The sequence below is a fragment of the Microcaecilia unicolor genome, chromosome 1 (genome assembly GCF_901765095.1).
Source record: "Microcaecilia unicolor chromosome 1, aMicUni1.1, whole genome shotgun sequence".
Lineage (NCBI taxonomy): Eukaryota > Metazoa > Chordata > Amphibia > Gymnophiona > Siphonopidae > Microcaecilia > Microcaecilia unicolor.
The window spans coordinates 663,990,741-664,018,104 of NC_044031.1; the positions used below are offsets into that span (position 1 = coordinate 663,990,741).

A 27,364-nucleotide genomic window follows, 5' to 3' on the forward strand; every position below is an offset into this window, starting at 1 on the left:
TAGAACCGAGTTAGATTCAAAGGTTTGGTGTACTGACTCCACAACTCTTCATTTTGAAAAGGGAGAACAAAAACAGAAGTCAGACAACTCATAATAAAGCATAATAAAGGCAAAAATCCAAAATAAGAATTAAAAAATACATTGAAAATTAAAAAAAAAAAATTGAACATGAGAAATATTAAAGATGGAAAAATAAGACCACCACCAGATAAAATGCAGAGTTGTGGAGTCGATACAACAAACCTTTGGATCTAGCTCCTTTATTTTTCTACTGTCCAACTCCTACTGATATTAGGCTTCAATTTTTTTTGTTCTGATCTAAAGAACTGGTAAATATAACTGATAAATTTACTGTATATTATAATGTATGTGTGTGGGGTTTTTTTTTTTTTGTTTAATTTTGAAGCTGGAGTTGGAATCAGTATATTTTTTACTGACTCCCTGCTATAATGAAATAACCTTACTTCCCATCAGAACAAAATAGAACATGGTCATATAAAACATACCTTAAAGATATTAATGTGCCAAAGAGGGGTCTGTACAGACGACATCTCTAATCCAGTAACCCCACACTATTAAACAAAACCATGATCAATTATTTAGAAGCAGCAGCCCTTCACAATAGGAACTAAAGAACAATACTGAAAGGATCAACGTTTGTCAGTCTCCATATGGGGGAAGGAGGTTCTTTCAGAAATTTCTAACACTCGTTGATTTCAGAAAATTGTAAGCCTCTTAGGGGTCCTTTTTTAGCGCGCCTCTAGAAAAAAAAAGGCCTTTTTAAAAATTTTTTAGCCAAAAATGGAGGTGGCAAAATCAAAATTGCCACGCGTCCATTTTGGGTCTGAGACCTTACCGCCTGCCATTGACCTAGCAGTAAAGAATCCGGGCGGGAATGACCTATGCATGTCAAATGCCACTTGGTGCGTGTAGGTTCCGTGCGCCCAAAAATAAAAAATATCTTTCAGACGCGCGTATCGGATGCTTGCCAAAAGTGAAATTACCGCAAGAGTCACGTGGTAGTCAGGTAGTAACTCCATTTTGGCGCGCATAAACGCTTTCACGGCTTAGTAAAAGGGCCCCTTATCTTCTCATCTTATTTAGTCATCTTCTGCACTCTTTTATTTTCCTCTTACCATGCTACATTCTTTAGTCAGTCTCGAATCACTTATCTGAAAGTATTTCTGGAAAACTCTCTCCTTCCTTGTCATCAAGCAGATGAAGCCATTACGTATGGGTTATGTCCATCAACCAGCAGGGGAGATAGAGAGCACTCAAACTTTCACAGTGCCCTCTTGGCCAGCTAGCTCCACTGCCTCTTCAGTATTCTCTATCTCCCTTAGCAGGGTGGCTGCAGCTTGTTCGAGCTCCAGAAAAATCTGCCGGGAGGTGGTTCCTGGCTTGCCAGTTGTTAACCGGGGTGTTGGAGGCTATAGCAGCCTCACTTTAAAGGCACATACGTTAGCCCTTTCCCTGCCTTACCCATACCTCTGTGGATGTGGACATATTGCCTTGCTTTCCCTGTCCTTACCCACCAACAGTGGATGCAGGCATATAGGTTCGCCCTTTCCCTGCCTTTCCCACTCATCTGAGCCTCCGGAGTCTTCAATACCTCTGCTTTCCTCACAGCTTAAAAAAAAAAAAAAGTCGCGTCGCGTTTTTAAACGCAGAGACGCTGGAACAGAGGTTTTTGACCTGATTTTCAGCAGGATCGTAGTTGTACACTAGATCCTTTGAGGTAAGAGTGTTTTCCAACTCCTCCGGGGTGGGCCCGCGATCGGGACGATTTTGGCGCAAAACCGCCATTTTGGATTTTACCGCCGTTTTTCGGCGATGGCTGCGGACAATGTAAAGCGCTGTTCCACTTGTGGCAAGCGCAAATCAGCAGCAGGGCTCTGTAAATCGTGCTGTATTGGCGTAGGAGCCGGCCCGAGCATGGCGAGCGATGTTTCTTCCCGCTCTGAGCTGGCAGCGGGCGCCATTTTGCTTACACCGCATGGCGCGGCCTCCGTGGACACGGAGAGACCTGAGCCGGGTGGGGCACCTCGAGATGAGGATATTTCAGGAGTGGCTGGCACCGGACAGGATTTGGGTGCCCAGGGTGAGATTTTCTCCCCGGATTTTGTGCTTTTGCTGCATAAAGCATACATGATGAAAAGAGCCCTTCCTCAAGGGTCGCCTGAGGCTCCTCTGATTGCCCCCCCCTCCCCCGATGGATTCTGGCCTGGGACTGCCCAGTGAGGCTTTTTTCCCGGATGCTTGGCCTAAAGATAAGCACAGAAGGGTTAATTCCCCTTCAGATTGTGGTGCACCTTTTTCCCCCCCGTGGTCGGGGTGTGAGGATTCGGAGAACTCTGACAGACGTTCTTGGTCTGAGGAACCAGAATCAGGTGCGGATTTACCACAGGATCTGGATGATCCCTCCGCGGTGAGGATTTTCCACCGTGATGAGCTGCCAGCGCTTATTTCAGATACCCTGCAGGCCCTCTCGATTGAAGATCCTGACAGTGGCATGGCCTCCTCGGGTAATCCCAGGATGGCTAGTACCAAGAAAGCTGCTCGGGCCTTCCCCTTTGCATGACTCCATCCTAGAGCTTGTTTCGGCTCAGTGGGCTGACCCCGAGGGACCTTTGAGAGTTTCCAGGGCTATGGGGCAGTTATACCCTCTGCGTGAGGGACATATGGCTCGTTTTCAAATGCCTACAGTGGATGCCCTAGTCACTGCGGTGACAAAGAGAACTACCCTCCCTGTTGAAGGAGGTGTTGCCCTGAAGGATGTTCAAGACTGTAGGCTGGAAACAGCATTGAAACGGTCCTTTGAAATTGCAGGTCTCACTGTTCGGGCATCTGCATGCAGCTGTTATGCTGTGAGAGCCTGCCTAGCTTGGCTGCAACAGGCAGTGGCTCAGCCTGGAGATGGAGCGGAGCCCTTCTTGGATGTGGCTCCGCGGATGGAGGTGGCCTTGTCCTATCTGGCTGATGCCCTTTATGACCTTGTCAGAGCTTCGGCTAAACAAATGGCAGTAGCAGTGGCGGCTCGCCGTCGTCTGTGGCTACGACACTGGGCAGCGGACATGGCCTCTAAGCAAAGGTTGGTGAAGTTGCCTTTTCAAGGACTTCTCCTATTTGGTGAGGAGTTAGAGAAAATTGTGAAAGGCCTGGGTGATCCAAAACCCCAGCGCTTGCCCGAAGATAGGCAGAGGCCTTCCTCTAAGGGCCAGGCGGTCCACTCCTCATACAGACCTCGCTTCCGTGAAGCTAGAAGGTACCGCCCGGGGCGTTCTGCTGGGTCACTTCACGTGCCCGTGGTCAGCAGAGGAACTCCTTTCGCTCGGACAAGCGTTCCGCAGCCGGTGGCTCAAGACCAGGAGTTCAGGGGCGACCCTCTCAATGATGGTGCGCCGGCCCTCTCCTCGATGCCTGTCATCGGAGGACGGCTTTCCCTCTTTGTCGAGGAGTGGGCCAAGATTTCCTCAGATCAGTGGGTTCTGGACCTGATCAGATATGGATACAGAATAGAATTCAACGCCCCAGTAAGAGACGTGTTTGTGGAGTCCCGATGCGGTTCTGCCGTCAAACGGGCGGCGGTGGAGGAGACTTTACAAGGTCTGATTCAGTTAGAGGCAGTGACCCCGGTGCCTCCCGCCGAGCAAGTCTGCGGCCGATACTCCATCTACTTTGTGGTGCCGCGAAAAGGTGGGTCCTTTCGCCCTATTCTGGACTTAAAAGAAGTGAACAAGTCCCTGAGAGTGCGGCATTTCCACATGGAATCCCTGCGCTCCGTCATTGCGGCGGTTCAGCCAGGAGAGTTTCTCACGTCTCTAGACCTGAAAGAAGCTTACTTGCACATACCGATTTGGCCCCCGCACCAGAAGTTTCTGAGGTTTGCGGTGTTGGGAAAACATTTCCAGTTCAGGGCCTTGCCTTTTGGCCTCGCCACAGCTCCCCGAACCTTTTCGAAGGTAATGGTGGTGGTAGCTGCTTTTCTCAGGCGAGAAGGTATCAGGGTTCACCCGTACCTAGACGACTGGCTCATCAGAGCAGACTCTGCAACAGAGAGCTTACAAGCTACAGCCAGAGTGGTCTCAGTACTGCAATCTCTAGGCTGGTCGTCAATATGGCCAAAAGTCACCTGTCCCCTTCACAATCTCTAGAGTTTTTGGGGGCCAGGTTCGACACAGTCTCGGGCTATGTGTTCTTACCCGAGCTAAGGCGGTGCAAGCTTCAGAATCAGGTCCGTCTTGAGGATTCCCCGCTCGCGAGCTTGGGACATTGTCCAGCTGCTGGGATCGATGACAGCCACGATGGAAGTGGTACCCTGGGCGAGAGCGCACCTGAGGAGTCGGAGTGGTCCATCAACCGCCTAGAGTTGAAAGCGGTGTTTCAGGCGCAGGCATCTCCTTTTGAGGCGCTTCGGCGAGCATCGGAGAAAGATTTGACACTGAAGGCCGTTTTTCTGGTGGCCATTACCTCGGCGAGACGGGTGTCAGAGCTCCAGGCGCTGTCCTGTAGAGACCCTTTTCTGCAATTTTCAGAGTCCGGAGTCACGGTTCGGACCGTGCCTTCCTTTATGCCTAAGGTGGTTTCAGCCTTTCACCTAAACCAGCCTATTTTCTTGCCCTCTTTTTCAGAGGAAGAGTTTCCAGAATCTTTTGGGCAGCTGCACCTTTTGGATGTGCGCAGGACTCTGCAGCAGTATCTGCGAGTTACTAACTCTTTCAGGATTTCTGATCATCTGTTTGTTTTGCTATCCGGTTCTCGCAGAGGGTCTCCAGCGTCTAAAGCCACTATTGCCCACTGGCTCAAAGAAACTATCTTTTCAGCTTATCTGCTGGCCGGCAGGGTTCCGCCTGTAGCCTTTAAGGCACATTCTACTAGAGCGATTTCTTCCTCTTGGGCTGACACTGGAGCACTCTCTCTTCAAGAGATATGCAGTGCAGCAACATGGACTTCTAAGCTCTCCTTTGCCCGACATTACAGGCTGGATGTGGCTGCCAGGAGGGATGCGCGTTTTGGTGCACAAGTGCTAGCGCGTGGTGTGGCTTGTTCCCACCCTATCTAGGGATTGCTTTGTTACATCCCATACGTAATGGCTTCATCTGCTTGATGACAAGGAAGGGAAAATTAGGTTCTTACCTTGGTAATTTTCTTTCCTTTAGTCATAGCAGATGAAGCCATGAGCCCTCCCTGTATGATTGTCTGTATGCTGTGAATCTGTTTTTCAGGTTCTGTTCTAATTTCCTGAAGTTCCTTCCTTGGGAGAAAGTTGGAAAACAATCTTCAGGATTCATGTTCAGTTTAAATTTAGGAGGATGTGTTCATTCCCTCCAGCATGTTTTTTTTTTTTTTTTGAGGATGTGTTGATTCTCTCCAGGAGGCGCGTGTGTTCCCCTCCAGTTCTATAAATAGGAGGATGAGTTCATTCCCTCCAGTGTGTTGGGAGGATGTGTGATTCCCTCCAGGAGGCGCGTGTGTTCCCCTCCACTTATACAATAAGGAGGATGAGTTTATTCCCTCCAGGAGGATGTGCATTCCCTTCTTTATGAGTTCATGCCCTTGTGATGGGCCATCGTTCGTTGTGAGGAAAGCTCTTGTGATTCCCATTGCGGTTTGCCATACTGCTTTGGAAGCTTCAAATACTGAAGAGGCAGTGGAGCTAGCTGGCCAAGAGGGCACTGTGAAAGTTTGAGTGCTCTCTATCTCCCCTGCTGGTTGATGGACATAACCCATACGTAATGGCTTCATCTGCTATGACTAAAGGAAAGAAAATTACCAAGGTAAGAACCTAATTTTCCCTTGTATAGTAATTTCTGCTGTTGGGGATCTACAGAGATCTCACTTCATGAGACTGGGCTTGTGGGAGATTTAACACAGGAAAACTGACATCATGACATGTTTTGTGTGATTGCTCTGTTAGGTCTTCAAGATGCTGGGGAATAAAGAATCGCTAGACCAGATCATTGTGGCCACACCGGGCCTCAGCTGTGACCCCCTAGCATTGGGTAAGTGCAGGGGTTCTTAACCAGTCCTCAGGTCACACCAAACCAGTCAGATTTTCAAAATATCTATAAATAAAATGCATGAGATAAATTTACATGTGCTACCTCTTTTGTATGCAACTCTATTTCATCCATATTCATTGTGGGCATCCTGAAAACCTGACTGGCTTGTGTGCCTCGATGACTGGGTTGAGAACACCCTCGGTAAGTAGAAGGCAGCTGATTGAATGAATTAAATACTGTAAGACATTAGGAAGCATTCAGTTGAATATACTGTGCCCAGTTGATTATAATGCCTGCCCATAAATGAAATGAGAGGTTGATTTTATTTTCAAAATTTATTTTTAAAATGATACAATAAAGAATTTGACAAATGTTAAAATATAAAGACACTTTATAGTGAGTTAATAAGCAAAGGAAGATATTTCCTAGGGTGCAGGAAAGTTTCAAGAAATTTATCTGCTTCTTTTACCAATACAATTTTTTCCTAGCACACTGGTTTCCTCCTGCTCTCTTCAGAATTGACATCTGTTTTATATCTGTGGATATAACTGAGCGAGTGAAGGGACATCTTTGCAGTTAGTATAAGAATCTCTTTCTATTACGTAACTTCCCACTATTCTAGAACCTGTGGGATAGTTGTGTCCATCAACCAGCAGGTGGAGACAGAAAATACTGAGGAGATAGACTTGATGCCAAGAGAGATGTCTCAGTTCAGGTTTCTGTCTCCAGCAGGTGGATGGGCACACTTTTCAGCCTCTGTTTCTGAGTGCTTTGCTCCTGGTCCAGTTGGTCAACTGGTCCCAGTTGAGCTTTGCGGATGGCTTGAGGTCTTCAGAACCCATCTGTGGTTCCCTGCAAATTTACTTATCTCCCTTCACCTCTTGACTGTTTTCTGTGGAACTGTCCTTTTCTAGCATAACAACCGTAAAAAATGAAAAAAAAAAAAAAAGAGGTTTTCTGGAGAGTGTGGGACATAGTATCATTCCTTTGCCCTTTTCATCTGTAGTAAGACTTGTGGGAATTGTGAGCTTGGGGGAGCACCTGGCAGTAGTAAGTCCAACTAAAGTTCAATTCAGAACCACTTGGAGGGCTACAAGTTCTGCTTAGTGTGGGGGAGGGATCCTGACTCACTGCTTGGGACACATTGTGCTGAGCTGGTAACAGTTGGGGGTGAATGGTGACTTCTCTGGAGGCAGTTAAGCGGTGTTCTGCTAAGGGATCTGCCAGCCGGTGTTAGGGTATTGCAGTATATACAAGTTGGGAATCCCACGGGACATGGAGGAAATGGTTGGCAGCAGCACATCTGTCAGGTTCGGCACGACATCCAAATATGCCGAGGTCTTTTGGCTCTCCAGTGGAGCTGATGTGCAGTGTGATGCAGGAGAGCGCGGGAATGGGCTCCATTTTGTCAGGGTTACTTGCAGTGAAGAGCAGCCTGTGGCTGATCATGCACAGAGCACGGCTGCAATTTTACAGCCTTGGGGCCCGAGCGAGCATTCAGCTGCATTGGGATCTTTGTTTTCTATGGAGTTTATTTTGCTCGTACACCACATCTATTTACTGAAGCAGGGACAGTGAGAGTTTCTGCAGCATGCTTCAGTTTCTCACCCTGCTTCCCCCCTGCTCCTAAGAGATCTTATTTAGCCTCATCTGCCCACTCCTGGAAGTCTACCTCTGCTTCTCCCTCCTTATCTAATGTGGTCTCTTTCTGTTTAGAGGAACCATCTTTGGAAGGAGCTGTTAGAGGATGTTGATGATCTGAAAGTACTGAGGTTGTTTCATAAAGAGGAGCTCGTTACTCTTATTTCTGAGGCAATGGTGGTGCATTCCATTGAGGAGACTTCTGCTTCGATGTCGGGAGTTACATCTTTGTTGATCATGAGTGGGCTTAGAGGTTCTTCTAAGGCCTTCCCAAGGCATCCAGGCATTCAGGACCTAAATACCTCAGAATGGGTCTCACCCGTTGCGCAGCTGAGAGTGGGAAGAGCCATGTCTCGCCTCTACCCATTGTTTCTGGAGGAGAAAGATAAATTGCAGCTTCCAGGGTGGGCTCCCTAGTTATGGCATTGACTAAGAAAACTACCTTGCCGGTGAAAGGGAGCATTGCCCTAGAAGACCTACAGGATAGGAAGCTGGAAGGCTCATTGAAACAAGCCTTTTGAAGTGGCCTCTTTGGGCCTTCAAGTAACAATGTGTAGCTTGTTCTTGGCAAAAGCATGCCTGAAATGGCACTGGCAGTCGGCAACACAAGACGGGCATCATAACACCCAGTTGGAAGCAGGGTTGGTTTACTCGGCGGATGTAATTTATGGCATGTTTTATGGTCCGCAGTATGTCTTTTGGCTGTCACAGCACATCTGCGATTCTGGTTATGGCACTGGGCAGCAGATGCAGCTTCAAAGTCACATGAATTTAAACTGCCATTTTGGGGCAGCTGGCTATTTGGAGAAGATCTCAATAACTTGGTGAAAAATCTGGGGGAGACTAAGCCACAGCGGTTGCTGGAGGATAAGCTGAAAGCCTCTGGTCTTTGTCTTCAGAGGACTCTCTATTTCGAGACAGCACATGGTACCAGCCTGGTCATCAGCAGTATGGTCAGAAGTCTGGCTTTCAAGCATGCCAATCTTCCTTGCATGTGGACAGGAAGTCCTCCTCTTAGCTAGGTTGGCCAATGCCTCCAGAGCTTCTCAGTGATGCGAGGCTGGTCCACTCTTTTCTTCCTCCGGTGGGAGGATGTCTTCAGGAGTTTCGTGAGGAGTGGACCAAAATCATGTTAGACCAGTGGGTTATGGGTATTCTTACAGAAGGTTACAAGTTGGAGTTTTCCCACCCAGTCACTCCTCTCTTCTTGCAGTCTCCTTGTCGAAAGGGAACCAAAGTGGTGAAGGTTCAGGCTACCATAGATTCCTCATTGATAGCGATGAAAAGGAATGCCAGTGTCCAAGTTCTTCAGCCGTCAGAACCGGTCTCGATACCCTACTGCAGCCCTGGCTGGAGACACATCTACTGTATGTCTTCCCTCCTTGGCCTATGGTAGGCCATGTGTTGAAAAGGATGGCATTGCACCAGGTTCAAATAATTCTCATAGCCATGGATTGGCAGCAGAGGCCACGGTATGTGGACGGGGGTCTTCATCATCTTCTGCAGGTACACGGCCTATTGAAGGAAGGTTTAGTGTTCATGGAGGATCCATGCTTCTTTAGTCTTATGGCTTGACCGTTGAAAGGGCTCAGTTGAGACAAAAAGGTTATTGGCAATTACTACTTTGCTTCAGGCTCGAAAATGCTCTACATGCATGGCATATGTCAGAATGTGGAGGTCTTTTGAGGGCTGGTGTTCTGAGAGTGGACTTTCTTCCTTCTGCAAAGTTAGCACACATCCTAGCATTTCTCCAGAAGTTCAGGTTGCAGCTTTGGCCTGTTTCAGGGGCCAACTACAGAAGTGGAGGATTGGCCTAGTGGTTAGGGTGGTGGACTTTGGTCCTGGGGAACTGAGGAACTGAGTTCAATTCCCACTTCAGGCACAAGTCAGCTTCTTGTGACTCTGGGCAAGTCACTTATTCCTCCATTGCCCCATGTAAGCCGCATTGAGCCTGCCATGAGTGGGAAAGCGCGGGGTACAAATGTAACTAAAAATAAAATAAAAATAGATATCTTTTGCGGCTTGCCCAGATTTCATTCAATTCTTGCAGGGAGCGGGCCGCTTGCAGACTCCAGAGTGGAACCTTTAGTCCTTCGGGCTCTTCAGAAGCCTCCTTTTGAGCTACTCCAGAAGGCTTCCATGAAAGATCTTATGCTAAAGACTGCGTTCTTGGTGGCTTTTGTGTCTGCACATAGGGTTTCGGAGCTTCAGGCTCTGTTGGGATCCATCAGCATTTCATCTCAACCGATCTATGAAGCTTCCTGAGAGGATGAAGAGGCTCAATATTATTCTTCCTTGAAGCTTCTTGATGTGTGTACAGTCCTTATTAGCTGTCTGGAAGTCACCAATCAGTTTCGCAAATTGGACAGTGTGTGCTTTTTTAGGTAAACGGAAGCTTGGCCTCAATACTTCCAAGCCCACAACTGATGGCTGAAAGAGACTATCTCCTCAGGTTATTTGCTTGCAGGAAGCAGGCTTTTGAGATCTTGGCTTATTCTACGAGGCGTACAGCAACATCCTGGACGGAGACTACCTTACTGTCTCAGGCAGATATTTGCAAGGTTCACTCTGCTTACCTTTGCTAAGCACTACAGGGTGAACGTTATGTCACGCTCAGAAGCCAGTTTTGGGCTTCATTTCTCAGGGTAGCAGCATAAGGATCCCGCCCACTCTAGGGATTGCATTTGAATATCCCACAGGTTGTGGAATAGTGGGAAGCTACATAATGGAAGAAGAAATTAGGTCTTACCTGATAATTTTCTTCCACTGAGGTTTCTGAGATGTTTAATGGATCAGATAACGACTGTCACCTTGCATATGCTTCCTGCATATCTCCTGTTCTCTACAAGCTATCCAGAGATGAGGCCCACACGTTTGCTCATCCGGTTAGTGAGTTGTTTAAGGTTATTGTGTTTGTTCTGAATTTATCCTCACTACTTGTCAAAGTAAATACTGAGGAGCTGGATTGGATGGCAAGAGAGATGTCTTGGCTCAGTTTTCAGTTCTCTATCTCCACCTGCTAGTTGAAGGATACAACTATACCACAGGTTCTGGAATAGTGAGAAGGACTAATTGAAAGAAAATTGTAAGGTAAGACCTAATTTCTCCTTTAAAAAGATCTTGGTATCCTAATTCATTTGTCACTTTTGTGATGTCTTACATTGTATTTTGGCTTTTTGCTCTTTTTCTTTCTGCCATATAGGTTTTAAGGGCTAGAGTCCTGGTATGCCACTTTATTTGGATGTGGGGGGTGGAGAGGAGTTATTTTATAATATGAACCCTTTGTGAAAATTTGAAGAAAAGCCCCTATTTTGAAATGGCAATATAGGCACCTGTGAGCATTTAGAAAATAGGTTTCCAGAACTAGTCCTTGTAGCATGCAATTGCCTACACAAAAATGTACATATACCTTCTCCAGAAAAGTTTTAAATATATGGGGCCCAATATTCAGCCAGCATTGTTGTACCTGGATATTTCGTGCCAGGCCATATCCCAGCTCCAGCACTGAATATCCTGGTATACGGAGCCGGCAAAAACATAGCTGGTTAAGTGCAATATTTGAGCACTTAACTGACTATGAAGAACTGCATAAAGATAGAACTGCTTTCTATGCGGTTATCTTTGTCAGTTAAGTGCTGAAAACTGGTACTTAACCAGCTAAGTGCTGAGCCTGCCTTGGAATGCTCCAGAATAGCCATTTTCAGTTTGGCGCTAACCGGGTACTATCTGATTAAATGCCACTGAAAATGCCTGGTTATCCCTGGATAGGTGATTTAAATGGCCAGGAGCCTCTCATGGCTGTTTAAATCGTTTTGAATATTGGGTCCATGCGTTTAGTTCTTGCATGACATCTCTTTGTCTGTTCAGTCTACATTCTTGGTTAATACCTATGTACCTGATTGTGAATTCTGTCTCCTCCTCCCCATAGAATTCAGTCTTTGGCCTTATTATGTAATCAGCTACTACTAGGGGAATTCTGCCTAAGAAAAATGATGAATTCTGTAGACTTTATTGGTGCAAACAATACAATATAATCTCAGCCTTCGTGTAATAATTCAAGGTGCAGCACAGAAAAGTTATTTCTCAAAGGTACAGATTTAAAGAAAAATCATTTTGTGCAGAATTCTCCAGTCATAAGTCTCTGCCTTCCCCCAAGCTCCACTAACTACATTTGTCTGCTTCCGCTTGAGATCTCTCTCTCTCTCTCTCTCTCATTTCTGTCCCCTACTCCTGTCCCAGCAAGGGCCCTAGCTCTTTCTTTACACATCCCTCTCGCCCATCAATTCTCCCCCCCCCCCCCCCCCCCCGACCCATAACTTCCTTGTTCTGGCTTAGCTACTCTGACTCCCCACAGTTTGCCTCACTGGCTTCATCATCTGCATGGACTGTCACTGCTTCTGCAGCCTCCTTGTCTTCGTCTGCACAGCTGACACTGCTTTCTTGTTGCATTTTTTCCTTTGAGAGGCACGGGGCCAGATACCGACACTGCTGCTTCCTCAGTTTGGCCCATGTGGCAGCTTCTGCTGTTTCCTCTTGGACCCCATGCTGAATTGTGCAAAAATTCTGTATTGCACAGTTGAGCAGAATTTCCCCAGAAGTAATCCATGAACTAGTTAAACTGATTAACTATTGTTGAACAGATAAACCTGGGAGACATGCATCGAGCCCACATATGACAACTTGAAAGTATTACATAGTTTTAATTACACAATAGGTTTGTCATAATTTGGGTTTTTATGAATTTTACTAGGACAGCAAAGAGTGCATTTGTAGAAGGAGAGTGTGAAGAATAGTGTGACCACTAAAAATTGTACTCACTTCACTCACAAAAAGGTGCAAGAGTATTAGACTTCTGAGGTCTCAATAGGAGAGAGTTTTTCATTCAATGATGTGGCCATTTACTTTTTTTTTTTTTTTATCCCATTCCTTGCTAATTCTTTTTGTCTCTTTGGCAGGGGTCCTCCAGGACAAAGATCTCTTCACAGTCTTTGCTGACCCTAGCATGCTGGACACGTAGGTTCTGAGTTATAGAGAAATGGTAGATATAGCTCTTTTTGTATAGACCTGTGAGTGGGGAATGGAAGGAAGTTAGTCATTAGAAATGGACCGAGAGACAGACTTCCTCTTTTGGCATATGTGCAAGAGAAGCACAGCAACTGTGTAAAGATTACAGATCTGTGGCATGACCCAAGAGACCAAGGAAGATTTTAACTATCTTGTGATGGACAGATGAAGTGTAAATTATTTTTACAGGGGTACATGAATTTTTTTTATTTTTTACAGGGGGTGCATCTCACTCCACCCCTCACCCCCCCCCCCCCCCCCGGGTCTCCCTACCATGATCTATACTGCAGTCTTTACCCAGGCAGTGGCACTTATAGGCTGCCAGTGGCCTGCACTGGAACTTTCTCCCTGAACCGTCCCATCCTTCTCAAAACAGGAAGTACTTTAGATCCAGAAAAAAGATGTAAGTTTTAAAATAAGTTTACCACATTATAATTTTTGTAAGTTTTTACTAACTCCAACTCCACCCAAAATTGCTTCCAGTTCCACAGCCCTGATGGTACCACCCTTCAAAGCTGCTGTTGGCTCTTTTTTGGTGCTTGGAAATCTCATGTAAAATCAGTTAAATGCTGGGATTGTCTTATGGAGTGGTGGTTGATTGTAGTGTAGAGACGGTTAGACATACAGATCCCGTGTTGGGTGAAGGAAGTATTGAGGAAACTGAAAGGTAAACTGGATGTGTAGTTTTTGAATCTGCAGTTTTTACTAAATAGCATGTCTTCACTGGGTTGCTACCACTGACGTTCTTTGGTATACTTCTGCTTAGGTTAGTTCCTGCCCACCCTGCGTTGGTGAATGCAATTGTATTGGTTTTGCATTCTGTCGCAGGAAACACTGCTCTGCCACCTACAGATGCCACGTCACGCAGCATGCCTTCTGGTCTTCAGATGCCCGGTGAGTTCATAGTGTGTCCTCTGTAGTTACCGTACTGAAAATGTATTTTCCACATGCTATGCTTATTCAAAATTAGTGTATGTACATTTAATGCCCCTTCTTGTAGGCAGTAAGTTCACCCATGCTAATTGCACAACTGACAGCGTGTGTTAAGTACTGAGTGCTGTTTGCACTGTACATTCCACACTTGTTCTCGTTCCTGCCCCCCTAACACAGCATGCAGTTAGGAGCAATTTGATATACTAGAATTCTAAAAAGGTAGAGACTATAAAGAACAAAATTACAGAGCATATTCAAAAGCATGAATTAATGAGACAAAGTCAGCATGGATTTAGTGAAGGGAAATCTTGCCTCAGCAATCTATTACATTTCTTTGAAGGGGTGAACAAACATGTGGATAAAGGTGAGCCAGTCGAAATTGTGTATCTGGATTTTCAGAAGGCGTTTGACAAAGTACCTCATGAAAGACTCCAGAGGAAATTGTAGAGTTATGGGATAGGAGGTAGTGTCCTATTGTGGATTAAAAACTGGTTAAAAGATATAAAAAAGAGAGTAGGGTTAAATGGTCAGTATTCTCAGTGGAGAAGAGTAGATAATGGGGTTCACCAGGGGTCTGTGCTGGGACCACTGCTTTTTAACACATTTATAAATGATCTAGAAATGGGAGTAATGAGGTAATTAAATTTGCTGACATCACAAAGTTATTCAAAGTTGTTAAATCGCAAGAAGATTGTGAAAAATTACAAGAGGACCTTATGAGACTGGGCATCTAAATGGCAGATGATGTTTAATGTGAGCAAGTGCAAAGTGATGCATGTGAGAAAGAGGAACCCGAATTATAGCTACGTAATGCAAGGTTCCACATCAGGAGTCACCGACCAGGAAAAGGATCTAGGTGTCATCGTTGATACATTGAAACTCTGCTCAGTGTGCTGTGGCGGCTAAAAAAGCAAATAGAATGTTAGGTATTATTAGGAAAGGAATGGAAAACAAAAATGAGGACGTTATAATGCCTTTGTATCGCTGCGTGGTGCGACCACACCTTGAATATTGTGTTCAGTTCTGGTCCCTGCATCTTAAAGATATAGTGGAATTAGAAAAGGTACAGACAAGGGCGACGAAAATGATAAAGGGGATGAGTCGGCTTCCCTATGATTAAAGGCTAAAGCGACTAGTGCTCTTCAGCTTGGAGAAAAGACGGCTGAGGGGAGATATGTTAGAGGTCTATAAAATAATGAGTGGAGTGGAATGGTTAGATGTGAATCACTTGTTTACTCTTTCCAAAAATACTAGTACTAGGGGGCATGTAATGAAGCTACAAAAAGTAGTAAATTTAAAGTGAATCGGAGAAAGTTTTCTTCACTCAGTGTAATTAAACTCTGGAATTCATTGCCAGAGAATGTAGTAAAAGTTAGCTTAGTGTGGAGGGTTTGGATGGCTTCCTAAAGGAAAAGTCTATAGACCATTATTAAAATGGACTTAGGGAAAAAGGACTTGGGACAAATGCACTGCTTATTTCTAAGATAAGCAGCATAAAATGTATTGTACTTTTTTGGTGTCTTCCCAGGTATTTGTGGCCTGGATTGGCCACTGTTGAAAACAGGATGCTGGACTTGATGGACCTTTGGTCTGTCCCAGTATGGCAATACTTATGTAAAAATAGATACATATTTTCCTTTACAGAACAGGATCCTATGACACACCTTCCAGCAGCTAGATTGTAGGTTCCTTGTTACAGAATCGTCTCCTTAATGTACAAATTTGTCGTGCCAGCAGGGTAACGGTGCACACTAAGTTGCATGTTAACCACTTAGCGCACTTTAGGAAAAGGGCCTTTATCTATCTGATTCCTTACAGCGATGTATAGATGAATTGCCAGGTGGATGGGATTGGAGGGGGATGCTATAGTTATTGTATTCTATATAAAATGGATTTGATTGTAAATTTTTATTGGGTGGAGTATAATAATTATTTAGGGGGGGGGGGGGGATCGTTCATCTGTCACATTTTTTTATTATAGGAAACTAATTCTAACGTAACTCGCTTTGGACTTCCAGTATAATCCAATAAATAATTTGATAACCAGTGCATCTACGTACATGCTGCCACCTCTAATAATGGAGACAACTGGCATGTCTTCAGACGCACTGCCACCTCCAGTAACTAAAACCCCAAAGAACTGTGGCCACTGCTGTATGTGTGACTTCCCCCCCCCCCCCCATTGAGGTTACTTGTTGGGTTGCTTGATATAATGTTGAACGTGTTCAAAATACTGTACTAATGAATTTTGCAAAAGCCTGTTTGTATGGATAAAATAACTTTTTAAAAACAATTCTCACCCTATATGTAAGTGTACTGTTACTTGCATTTTTGTGGAGTTATTGCCAAAAAAAAATTAAGTGAGAAGATGCTAAAATGCAGGTAATTTAGGCCAAAACAGTACCCATTTCTTTTTGAGGCTCATTTTAAAAGCACTTGGGACTTACAAAGTTCCATAGGTTTCTTTGGAACTTTGTATGTCTAAGTGCTTTGAAAATGAGCCACTATGTAACTTTGTAAGTCTAAGTGCTTTGAAAATGAGCTTCTATATCTTGGCCAGTTTTCAAAAGTAAAACATGCTTTCCCTTTGGGGAAAAAAAAAACATATCTTTGAACTTTGCACATTTTGAAAATGGGGTATAGATAAGTTAATGTTGAGGTGTGACTATATTCTGAGTGTTGGTGCATTTGTCGTTCTGACAGCCGTGCTAGATGGTGAAAGACTGCACAGATATTTAAGATTTATCTTCCTGCCCTATGAAACTGCTCCATTTACATTGATTGTTCAATTGTCTGAAGCCTATAATTATGTATCCATTGGTGCCACTGTGGCTAGACTGGAGTGATGAAGGACTGCCTTTAGCACATCACAAATTAAGTACAGTGAACATGAAAGCCATCAACAGAACAAAACACAAATTTGACCTGAAAATCCTTTAACTCCAAGGAGGATGTGTAGGGGCCTTTCTGGGAAAGATTAAACCAAACACACAAGCTTTTTGGACTGGAGCCAAACTGTTGCATATTTTGATGACCTCAAAGATTATTTTGTAATCTGTGATGTCATCAGCATGTCATTTGTGGGGGTTGGACTGGGCTGGAACATTATGTTGAAAATAACAGTATTGTTTTACATTTGTACTTATAAGTGGAACGAGTTGATCTTGATTAAAGTTGAATCATAACCTTTTATGCTTTGCCCACAGGGTGGCAACATTGTTATGTGAATTAGAGAAGCAGTGGAGCTTCATTCCCTCAGTGACAGTGTGGGATGATGACTTCAATAAGGATGCTGGTTATTTGTTTAGAAATTCCTCCCAGTCCCTAGTTGAAGGGAATTAGATATTACATTCTGAAGTCTTGCATTAGCACTAGAAGGTAGGAAGAGATTCTGTTCCACCTGTAAGCCTCATGATGCAAGATGAGGCCCTCAAATTCATTACACATGAATGAGAATTAGGTCAGAAATCTGTCCAGTTTCACATAGGTGGAGACCAGAAAGTCAGTGGTAGCCCAATCTCTATCTGTGTCATGACTAGTCTTTCTCTCTAGTATACCTGTTGCTTATATTTTGAGATTTAAGGTGTGGCCTGCATTAGCTTAGTTTATTAAAATGTGCTATCTCGCTTTTCAATAAAACATCAAAGCAACCTACAATAGTATTAGGATAGACAAAATTAATTAGCTTTTAAGTGGAACAATATCTTTTTATTCTTTAGTGTTGGTTTGCTTTTAATTCACTACCTTCTGTACTCAGTGGTAAAGGTGTATTGAAATAAGAGACTCTGATTTCTTACATGTTAAATTGGAATATGTCAGTGTGATTGTATTAATGTACTGTACATAAGAGCATAAGAGTTGCACTAGTGGATCAGACCAAGGTTCCATCTAGCCCAGTATCCTGTTTCTAATATTGGCTAATCCTGGGTCACAACTATCTGGCCGGATTCCAAAGAGTAGCCGGATTCCATACTTCTTATCCCCTGGCTTTCCCTGGGCCTACCTTAATAACAACTTATGGACTTTGGTGTACTCCCCAGAAATTTTTGCCAACTGGGTGGCATGAAGAGGAGTAGCCAGAAAGAGGCAGGGCAGTACTGTGCAGTATTATAACATTTTCTGTTAGCTAAGTGATCAGTAAAATTAGATGGGTGGCATACCCATTTCAAAGTTGCTGGGGAGAACACTGGATTTTACCTCCAGGAATTTGTCCAAACCATTTTTTAAGCACACCTACTTAACTGCTTTTACTATATCCTTTGGCAGTGAGTTCCAGAACTTTATTTCTGTGTTCGGGAAGAGAAAATATTTTTTTCAATTTCTTTCATGCCATGTCCTCTAGTCCTTGTACTTTTTGGAACTGTTTTGCATATGTCCATTCCATACCATTCAGGATTTTATAGACCTCTATCATATCTCCCCTCAGCCATCTCTTCTCCAAGCTGAAGAGCTATCTTTAGCCTTTCCTCATATGAGAGTTGTTGCATCCCCTTAATCATTCTGGTTGCACTTCTCTGTACTTTTTCTAATGATATTTTTGAGATGCAGCGACCAGAATCCTATATAATAATTCTCACCTCCAACGTTCTGTCTTGCCTGGGACCGTGGCTCCCTCGGAGTTGGTCTGCTAGGCTCTGTAGATCAGACTGATGTGGCCGCATTATGACGTGATCCCGGGTGAGAGAAAAAACCCCACACAGCTGATCGAATCCTACGAACTGGCACGCGCAAAAAAAAAAAAACCTTGAGACTGGCTGCCGCCCTCCCGAACCTGCCGCGCTCACCAACCGCCCTCAAAAAACAACACAGCTGATCGAATCCATGCACCGAAGCCCCAGACAAGAAGCAACGAAGGATCAGATATCATCAGTGGCCAATAGGAAAGGAGCAGAGGGAGTAGACAAAAGAAAAAAGACATCAGATTGGCCAGTAGAAGAGAGGGGAGACTCATAGCCAATGGGAGAGAGAAGGAACAGAAATCATCAGTGGTCAATAGGAAAGGAGCAGGGGAAGGAGACAAAAGAGAAGAGGCATCAGATTGGCAAGTAGAAGGGAGAGGGGAGGAGCTGCGATGAAGGAAGCATTGAATCAGCACAAAACGGGTCGGACCCAGCCAGAATCGACGACGGAGGTGGGGGAGGGTTGGCGGCGGGAAGGGGGGCTCGAGAGGGTCGCGGCAGGGAGGTCTAGGGTTCAGGTGTACAGCGCTGCGTACGTGTAGTAGCGCTATAGAAATGATAAGTAGTAGTAGTAGTAGGAACTCCGAGGGTGTCTGGAAATCGGAGGGAAGGGGTCTGCAAATTGGAGGGAGGGAGGCAGGGAGGTGGGGGTCTGGAACTCGGAGAGCGGGAGGCAGGGGTCTGGAATTCGGATGGAGGGAGGGGGGTCTGGAACTGGGGGGGGGACGACCCTGGAACACGGAGGAAGGGGGGACACTGGAACTGGGTGGGAGAGAGGGGCCCCAGGCGCGCACACTCTCTCACAGACACATACTTACACACAGTCTCACTCTGTCACACACACACGCGCGCAAATTCACTCTCTCTCACGCAGTCACTCTCACACACACTCTCTCAACTCCGAGGAAAACCTTGCTAGTGCCGTATTCATTTGTGTTTGAAACGGGCCTTTTCTACTAGTTTGACATAATGCTCAAGGTATGGTATGGTTGCACCATGCAGCGGTACAGAAGTATGATGATGATCTTTTGCTTTTTTTTTTTTTTTTTTTTTCTCTATTCCTTTCCTAATAATGCTTAACATTCTGCTTGCTTTTTTGGTCAGAGCTGCACACTGAGCAGAAGATGAAAACATATTGTCCACGATGACATCTAGATCCTTTTCCTGGCTGGTGACTTCTAATGTGGAACCTAGCATTGTGTAGCTATAATTTTGAGTTATTCTTCCCAATCTGCATTGCTTTGCATTCTCCACATTAAATTTTACCTGCTATTTAGATGCCCAGTCTCCCAAGGTTCTCCTGCAATTTCTCACAGTTTACATGTAGTGTAACAACTTTTGAACAATTGTGTTATTTTCAGATTTGATTACTTCACTTGTTCCCATTTCCAGATTATTTATAAATATGTTAAAGGGCTGGTCCTTGTAAAGATCCTTGTAGTACTCCACTGTTCACAGTCCTTCATTGAGAGAATTGTCCATTTAATCATACTCTTGTTTCTTTTAACCAATTCCCAGTCCCAAAAGGATGTTGCCTCCTGTTGCATAGCTTTTTAATTTCTTCAGGAGCCTCTAATGAAGCACTTTTTCAAAAGCTTTCTTAAAATCCAGATGATACCTTTTTTATTGGACATAACTTAATACATTTCTTGATTAGCTTTCGAAGGTTGCCCTTCTTCGTCAGATCGGAAATAAGCAAATGTGCTAGCTGACAGTGTATATAAGTGAAAACATTCAAGCATTACTATGACAGTCTGACAGGGTGGGAGGATGGGGGTGGGTCGGAGGTATGCATGGGGACATCAAAGCTTTGATGTCCCCATGCATACCTTCGACCCACCCCCATCCTCTCACCCTGTCAGACTGTCATAGTAATGCTTGAATGTTTTCACTTATATACACTGTCAGCTAGCACATTTGCTTATTTCCGATCTGACGAAGAAGGGCAACCTTCGAAAGCTAATAAAGAAATGTATTAAGTTATGTCCAATAAAAAAGGTATCATCTTATTTTCTTTTCCATGTTTTATTTTGTTTGATTTCTATTGATAACCTTAAGAGTGGACTAACACGGCTACCACACTCCTCTACTTAAAATCCAGATATGCTATATGAACTGGCTCACCTTTATCCACACGTTTATTCATGCCTTCAAAAAAACGTAGCAGATTTGAGGCAAAACTTCTCTTGGATAAATTCATGTTGATTCTGTCCCAACCATATTTGGCAATGGAGAACCCAGATTCCTTCTGGCTTACGATTTGGCCATTGAAAGGAGGCAATTGGAGAGGCGAGTGAAATGATTTCTATGCTGCTTTGTTCCTGGAAGTCCTCTACATCCCTAGCCTATGTCAGGAGACGTGTTTGAATCTTGGTGTGGGAGCATGCTTTGTTACCCTGGAGGGTTCGGTTTCCTGATATTTTGATTTTGCAGCTTGCAGCAGGATCTGGACCAAGTTGGCCTTGAGCTCCCTGAAGGTTCAGGCGGTGGCACACTCTGCTTTCCAGGGGAGAAGTGAATAGTGTCTCTCTGGCCTTGCACAGAGAGGTAGCGTGGCTTCTGAAGGGGGTGATGGTACCTTGGGGAGACAAATGAGTTTATTCTCTCTGACCACCTTTTCATGCTTTTCCATGGTCCTTGGAAGGGTCAGGTGGCCTCGAAGTCCTCCATTGTGAGGTGGCTACAGGTGGCGATTGAGTCTGCCTCCATCAGCAGATGTTGGCTGGTTCCTCAGGGGCTGAAGACCTGCTCTACCAGGGCTCAGGCCCGAGCATGATCCACCATGGAGCTTTGTAGAGAAGCGACGTGGTCGTCGCTTCAATCATTTGTTTAGCATTACAGGTTCGATGTGGTGACCAGAGCCCAGCTGGACTTTGGCAGGGCTGTCATTCAGGGGAAGTAGTTTGCTTGCTTGCTGCTCATTGTGGATGCAGTAGTTGATAGGGCAAGGGGGCATTACAAAGGGACTTTCTTCTTTGGTAGTTGCATACTGGAATCTTCCAGGGGGCACACAGCTAATTACTGGTGATGTCACTGGTAGAATTCAGTCCTTTCTCTACCTCCACTTGCTGGTAGGAAGGGATAACAATATGAATATACTAGTAAGAAAGGCCCGTTTCTGAGGCCAATGAAACAATCATTCATGCAGAACAGTTTTGCTGACTAAAGAAAATATTAGGTAAGACATAATTTCTTTTTTACATTGGCCACTTTCTTGTCTTCAAGTATTGTGGACAATGGTAACGATAGATTACAGATTACTAATAGTAGACCTGCAGTTTCATTTTTTGAAATTATTTTGAGTGCTGTTAGACATACCAGTGTTATCCCCAGGACCTCAGCTAATTTAGGAAATTTATTTTAACTCTTCAAAAAATTGATTTTCTATTATAAACAACCAAACCAATGTATACATCTCTCTATATAAAACGCACCGCCAACGTTCTATGAGGCAAACTTACCCACCATTCCAAGTTAAGTTGTCATGGTCCAGATCAGTTTTCCACCATGAGTGCTTGCCCCGCCCTCGCGTCACAACGTGATGACATTCGGGGCGGGGCTGTGACACTCAACGAATCCCCAGTTCCACCGCCCTCCGACGCTCCACCCCCCCCCCCCCACGCACACAGAAAAACAGCGACCTACGCAGATCCTCCCCCCCCCCCCCCCCACGTAGTGCCGTCCAAACAGCTGATCCGCCGCGATCACCACGGAGGGTAAGTCCAGCAACAAGGGGGGGGATGGTAAGGAAAGCGCCTTGCTAGCGCCCATTTCATTGGCCTCAGAAACGGGCCTTTCTTACTAGTATATTCATATTCTGAGTAGTACTCCTTCATGCCACCTAGCTGGCAAACATTTCTAGGGAAAACACTGTATACCATCCATTCCAAGTGATTTTCACTAATCATTAGCTTGTTTATTTTGTCTGTTACATCTTCCAGGTGCACCAAGCTTTGTTTCAGTTCCTCTGAATTGTCACCTTTTAAATACTGTTCCTGGCATGGCCAGCTCCCTTACTATTTTCTCATTAAGGACTGAAGCAAAAAATTTGTTTAGTCTCTCCACTATGACCTTGTCCTCTGAGTGTCCCTTTTACTCCTTGACGATCGAATAGTCCAGTTGACTCCTTCATAAGCTTTCTGTTTCTAATGTAACTAGAAAAAGATTTTACTCAGTTTTTTCCCCTGTATGGAAAGCATCTTTTCAAAATTTTAGCCTTCATTGTCAGTGCTTTGCATCTAACTTGCCAGTGCTTATGGTTCTTCCTGTTTTCTTTGTTTGGTTTCCTTTTCCATCTTTTGAAAGATGTTCTTGAGCTTCTTTCACTTCATTTTGAGCTTGAAAACAGGAATCAAAGGCTGCAGATAGCTGGTGCCAAGGCCAGGCAGTCACGTGTCCTCACTGAGGTGGCTGAGCATTCTCCCCACACGCTGTTCACGTACAACTTGATTGGGCCAATAACTCTCTCCAACTGAGATGACATCCTATCTCTGAGCTGTTTTGAGGCACTAAAGACTCCTCACCTGCCTGCATCTGTGAAATTGTACTGTATATTTTAGATCACAAAGTACCTTTTTCTTCAACTTGTTTTACTAACAGCTAATCCCGAGTCGTGTCTGGTGGATGTTAGGCAGCAGTTGGAGAGAATAGTGCTGTGGACAGAGTTTCAGCCTATGAATTTACAGCAGGTGATGCATGTGGTTCAGTCACTGAGTAATTCTAATAGAGTTCTGAATTCCTGTTTCAACAGTAGTGTTAAAAGCTTTGAAGTCTAAAATGTCTGCCTCTGTGGCTCTTTTTGTCAATAAAATGTTTGCAGAGGATGTAATACCTGCATTGTTGAAGAGAGCAGCTGTCCAAAGTCTGGGTTTAAAAAAGGTTTGGACAAGTTCCTGGAGGAAAAGTCATAGTCTATTAATGAGATGGACATGGGGGAAGCCACTGCATGGCATGTTGCTACTAATTAGGTTTCTGCCAGATACTTGTGACCTGGATTGGCCACTGTTGGAAGCAGGATACTGGGCTAGATGGACCATTGGTCTGACCCAGTATGGCTATTCTTATGTTCTGATAAGAGAGAGAAATACACCCATGGAATAAATAACTCGGGGACAAAGGATATATTTTCATTATTCAAAGAAACCTAATGATAAGCATCCTTATGTGGAAAAGCACCTGAGCCCTTCATTCAGTAAGTGGTGACACATCCTTGAACAGCAATATCTTCAAACAAAATGTTTCCTGAAACAGTTGCTCAGTTGCTCACATTTCCTTTGAAGAATTTTGGCCTATTCCTTCCTGTAGAACTAGTTTCAGCTATGGCATTTGAGGGTTTCCTTTTATGATCTGCTCACTTCCCAAGTTTCGCAACAACATTTCAATAGGGTTTGGGTGAGGGCTTTGACGTTTGCCAATGTAAAACACAAAGGTCATTTTAGAAGCCTTTCACAGCTTCTCTAGGTGGAAATAGCACCATTTATACATGTAGATTTGCAAAATCTTACTATTTATATGTGTAGAAATCTGGTACGTGCAGATTCAGAGGGGATGCAGTGTGGGCATAGTTTTGGCAGGCCAAAGTCTCTATATATATAAAAGGCACCACCAACGTTCTAAATGAAGCCTCCAGCCGGAAGTGTGAAGGGGGAGAGATATCCGGTTTCCCCATGAGCGTCTGCCCCGCCCTTGCTCTCTCTGTAACACAAACAGTGAAGGAAAACACAGCAAAGCACCAAATCAAATTGCTCTCTCTGTAACAGTGAAGGACTCAGAGGGGGGAGGGGAGAGAGGGCAGAAGCCCTCACTATCTCTGTAACACAAACACAGCACAGCAGGAAACTTAACACTGAAGGACTCTACTCCGAGGGGGGAGGGGACAGAGGACAAGACAGCACAGGGGAAGGGAGAGAGGGCAGAGGGCAGGGACACACACACTCCCACATGCACACAGAAGAAAACCTTGCTAGCCCCCGTTTCATTTGCATCAGAAATGGGGCTTTTTTTACTAGTGTTATGTATATTTCCCACTCTACAGTGGGAATATATATTTAAAATAATTTATTAGGTTTTATTCCACCTCCAAGGCATACATGAAGTTTATTAGAGTACTTTCAGGAAGGCTTATAATGAGGCACAATTGTGGTTAATCCCCCAAGTTTTTTTTTCTTGAAAATATGAAAAATCACCTTTTAGGGCTTCACTCCATATTTAGTCCCATTTATACATCTGTTTTATTGGATATGGAACTCCTATTACATATTGAAAAATAGTCACTTCAGCTATGAATGTAATTCACCTTGAGCTACTGCTGAAAAAGGTGTGAGCCTGGTAATTCCGAATTACCTGAACTACCATAAGCAAACATAAACAACCCATCTATTCACCGGTTCAACTAATCATTAAAAACAATGACTCAGAAAATATGTAATAAATAAATAATTGTGACCTGGATTGGCCACTGTTGGAAGCAGGATATTGTGCTAGATGGGCCATCAGTCTGACCCAGTATGATTATTCTTATGTTCTTAAATCACTGGCACTTATACCAAGAGATGTTGCTTTCTGTGTATGTGTAGGTTTATGAAATAACTGTTCCCACTGTACTTGGTGGCAAATTCATGTTACAGAAGATTTCACAAAGCCTTTTGTAAAATACTGGGGGAATGGTGAACATCCCAATTCCTACCTCCAGTGTTCTATGTAAAATGGGGCGTCCAGTTTCCCACTATTTCAGAACCTGTGGAATAGTTGTGTCCATCAACCAGCAGGTGGAGATAGAGGACTGAAAACTGAGTTGACATAACTCTCTTGGCATCCAGTCCAGCTTCTCAGTATTTTCTTTGCAGGTGGATGGACACATTTTTCAGCCTCTGGTTCTGAGTGCTTTGCTACTAGTCCAGTTGGTCCACAGTTGAGCTTTGCGAGTGGCTTGAGTCTACAGAGTCATATCTGGGTGTCTTCAGATCCCCTGTCTCTGGTGCCCTGCAAATTTACTTCTTCCCTCCCTTCTCCTCTCCCATGTTTCCTGTGGAGCTCTCCTTTTCCAGCCCAGCAACCTTTAAAAATAAATAAATACATTTGTTTAAAAAGAAGGCAAGGGGTTTTCTGGAGAGTGTGGGATAGAGTATCACTCCTGAGCCTTTCTCATCTGTGTTAAGACTTGTAGAGACTGTGAGTTGGGGGGAGGGGGGGGGGGGAGCTGCTGGCAGTGGTAAGTCAGACTAAAGCTTGACCCAGAACTACTTGGGACACGTGCTGCTCTTGTGAGATGGGGAATGATGACTCCTACGGAGGCAGTTAAGTGGTGGTCCTTCTTTGGGACCCACTGTTGTCACGGCGTTACAGTACATGCAAGCTGGGAATCCTACGAGACGTGGAGAAAATGATGGCAGCCCATCTTTGGAATTGGTGCGGCAGGGCTTGTGCTCAGTTTGATGCAGTAGAGTGCGAGAATGGGCACCATTTTCTTAGTGCTGACTGGCAGTGAGGAGCAGTCTCTGATCACACGTGGAGCACAGCTGCCATTTTACAGCTTCAGGGCCTGACAGAGCATTCATCTGCATTGGGATATTTGTTTGTTTTTTCCGGAGTTTATATAACTCTTCTACCACACCTATTTACTGAAGCAGGGACAGTGAGAGTTGCTGCAGGGTGCTTCAGTTTCTCACCCCGCTGCCCCTCTGGTTCCTAAGAGATCTCATTTAGACCTCCCTCCTTATCTGATGTGGCCTTGGTCTGTTCAGAGGAGTCATCGTTGAAGGTGCTGTCAGAGGGAGAGCTCTATCCTGACCAAGGGGATGGTCCAAAAGTACTGAGGTGGTTTTATAAAGAGGAGCTTAGTACGCTTATTTCTGAGGTACTGGCAGTGCTTTTCTATTGAAGAGCCTTCTGTTTCGGTATCAGCTTCCTAGGGTAGACTTCCTAGGGTAGTTATGGCAGTGACTAAGAAGACTACCTTGCCGGTAGAAGGAGGCATTGCCCTAAAAGACCTACAGGATAGCTAGAAGGCTCGCTGAAACAAGCCTTTTCAGTGGCCTCTTTGGGCCTTCAAGTGATAGTGTGCAGCTTGTTCGTGGCAAGAGCATTCCTGAAGTGGCATCAGCAGTCTGCAACACAAGACATGTTATGGGTTAAGGCCTGCAGTATGTCTTTGGATGTCACAGCACATTGTCAGCTCTGCAGCATTGGGCAGTGGATGCAGCTTCCAAGCTATCATGTCTAGTTAAACTGCTCTTTCCAGTAAACTGGCTATTTGGAGAAGGTTGCAATAACTTGATGAAAAAACTGGGAGAAACTAAGCCACAGTGGTTGCCAGAGAATAAGCCAAAAGCCTTTAGTAGTCCATCTTCAGGGGGCTCTCAGTTTTGAGACAGCAGATGTAATTGGCCTGGTTGTTGGCAATATGGTCAGAAGCCTGGCTTTCAGACACACCAGTCTTCCTTTCTTGCAGACAGGAAGTTCTTCTCAACTAGAGTGACCAGTGCCTTCAGAGCTTCGCAATGATGTGAGGCTGGTCCACTCTTCTCTTCCTCCAGTGGGAGGATGTTTTCAGGAGGTTCGGGAGGAGTGGGCCAAAATCACTTTAGACCAATGGGTTCTGCATATTCTTACAGAAGGTTACAAGTTGGGATTCTCCCGCCTGGTTGCTCCTCTGTTCTTTCAGTCTCCTTGTCAAAAGGGAATGAAGGCAGCTGAGGTTCAGACCATTGTAGATTCCTTGCTAGTGCTCCGGGCCATTGTTCCTGTTCCCCAGGCCAAATAGGAACAAGGCAGATACTCTGTCTACTTCATTGGCTTAAAGAAGGAAGGCACCTTTAGTCCGGTCTTAGATCTCAAAAGGTCTAAACCGCTACCTGTTAATGTCTTCACTTCGCATGGAGACAGCAAGAGCAGTCATAGTCTCGGTTCAAGCAGGAGAATTTCTCACCACCTTCGATCTCATGGAGGAGTGCTTGCATATACCTATATGGCTGCCGCATCAGAGGTTTCTACGTTTTATGGTGTTGGGCCATCATTTCCAGTTCAGGCCTTTGTCCTTCAGTCTCG

General features: G+C 44.7%; 1 protein-coding gene across 3 annotated transcripts in view; it reads left to right on the top strand.

Annotated features, from left to right (window-relative positions):
- Nucleotides 1–27,364, top strand: part of UBL7 (ubiquitin like 7) — a 49,199-nt gene that overhangs the window by 14,917 nt on the left and 6,918 nt on the right. For all 3 annotated transcript variants that reach the window (XM_030186988.1, XM_030186997.1, XM_030187002.1), the window contains exons 5-7: nucleotides 5,918–6,002; nucleotides 12,599–12,656; nucleotides 13,474–13,601. In XM_030186988.1, the coding sequence (XP_030042848.1) occupies nucleotides 5,918–6,002; nucleotides 12,599–12,656; nucleotides 13,474–13,601 (271 nt within the window). The remainder of the gene's footprint in view (nucleotides 1–5,917; nucleotides 6,003–12,598; nucleotides 12,657–13,473; nucleotides 13,602–27,364) is intronic.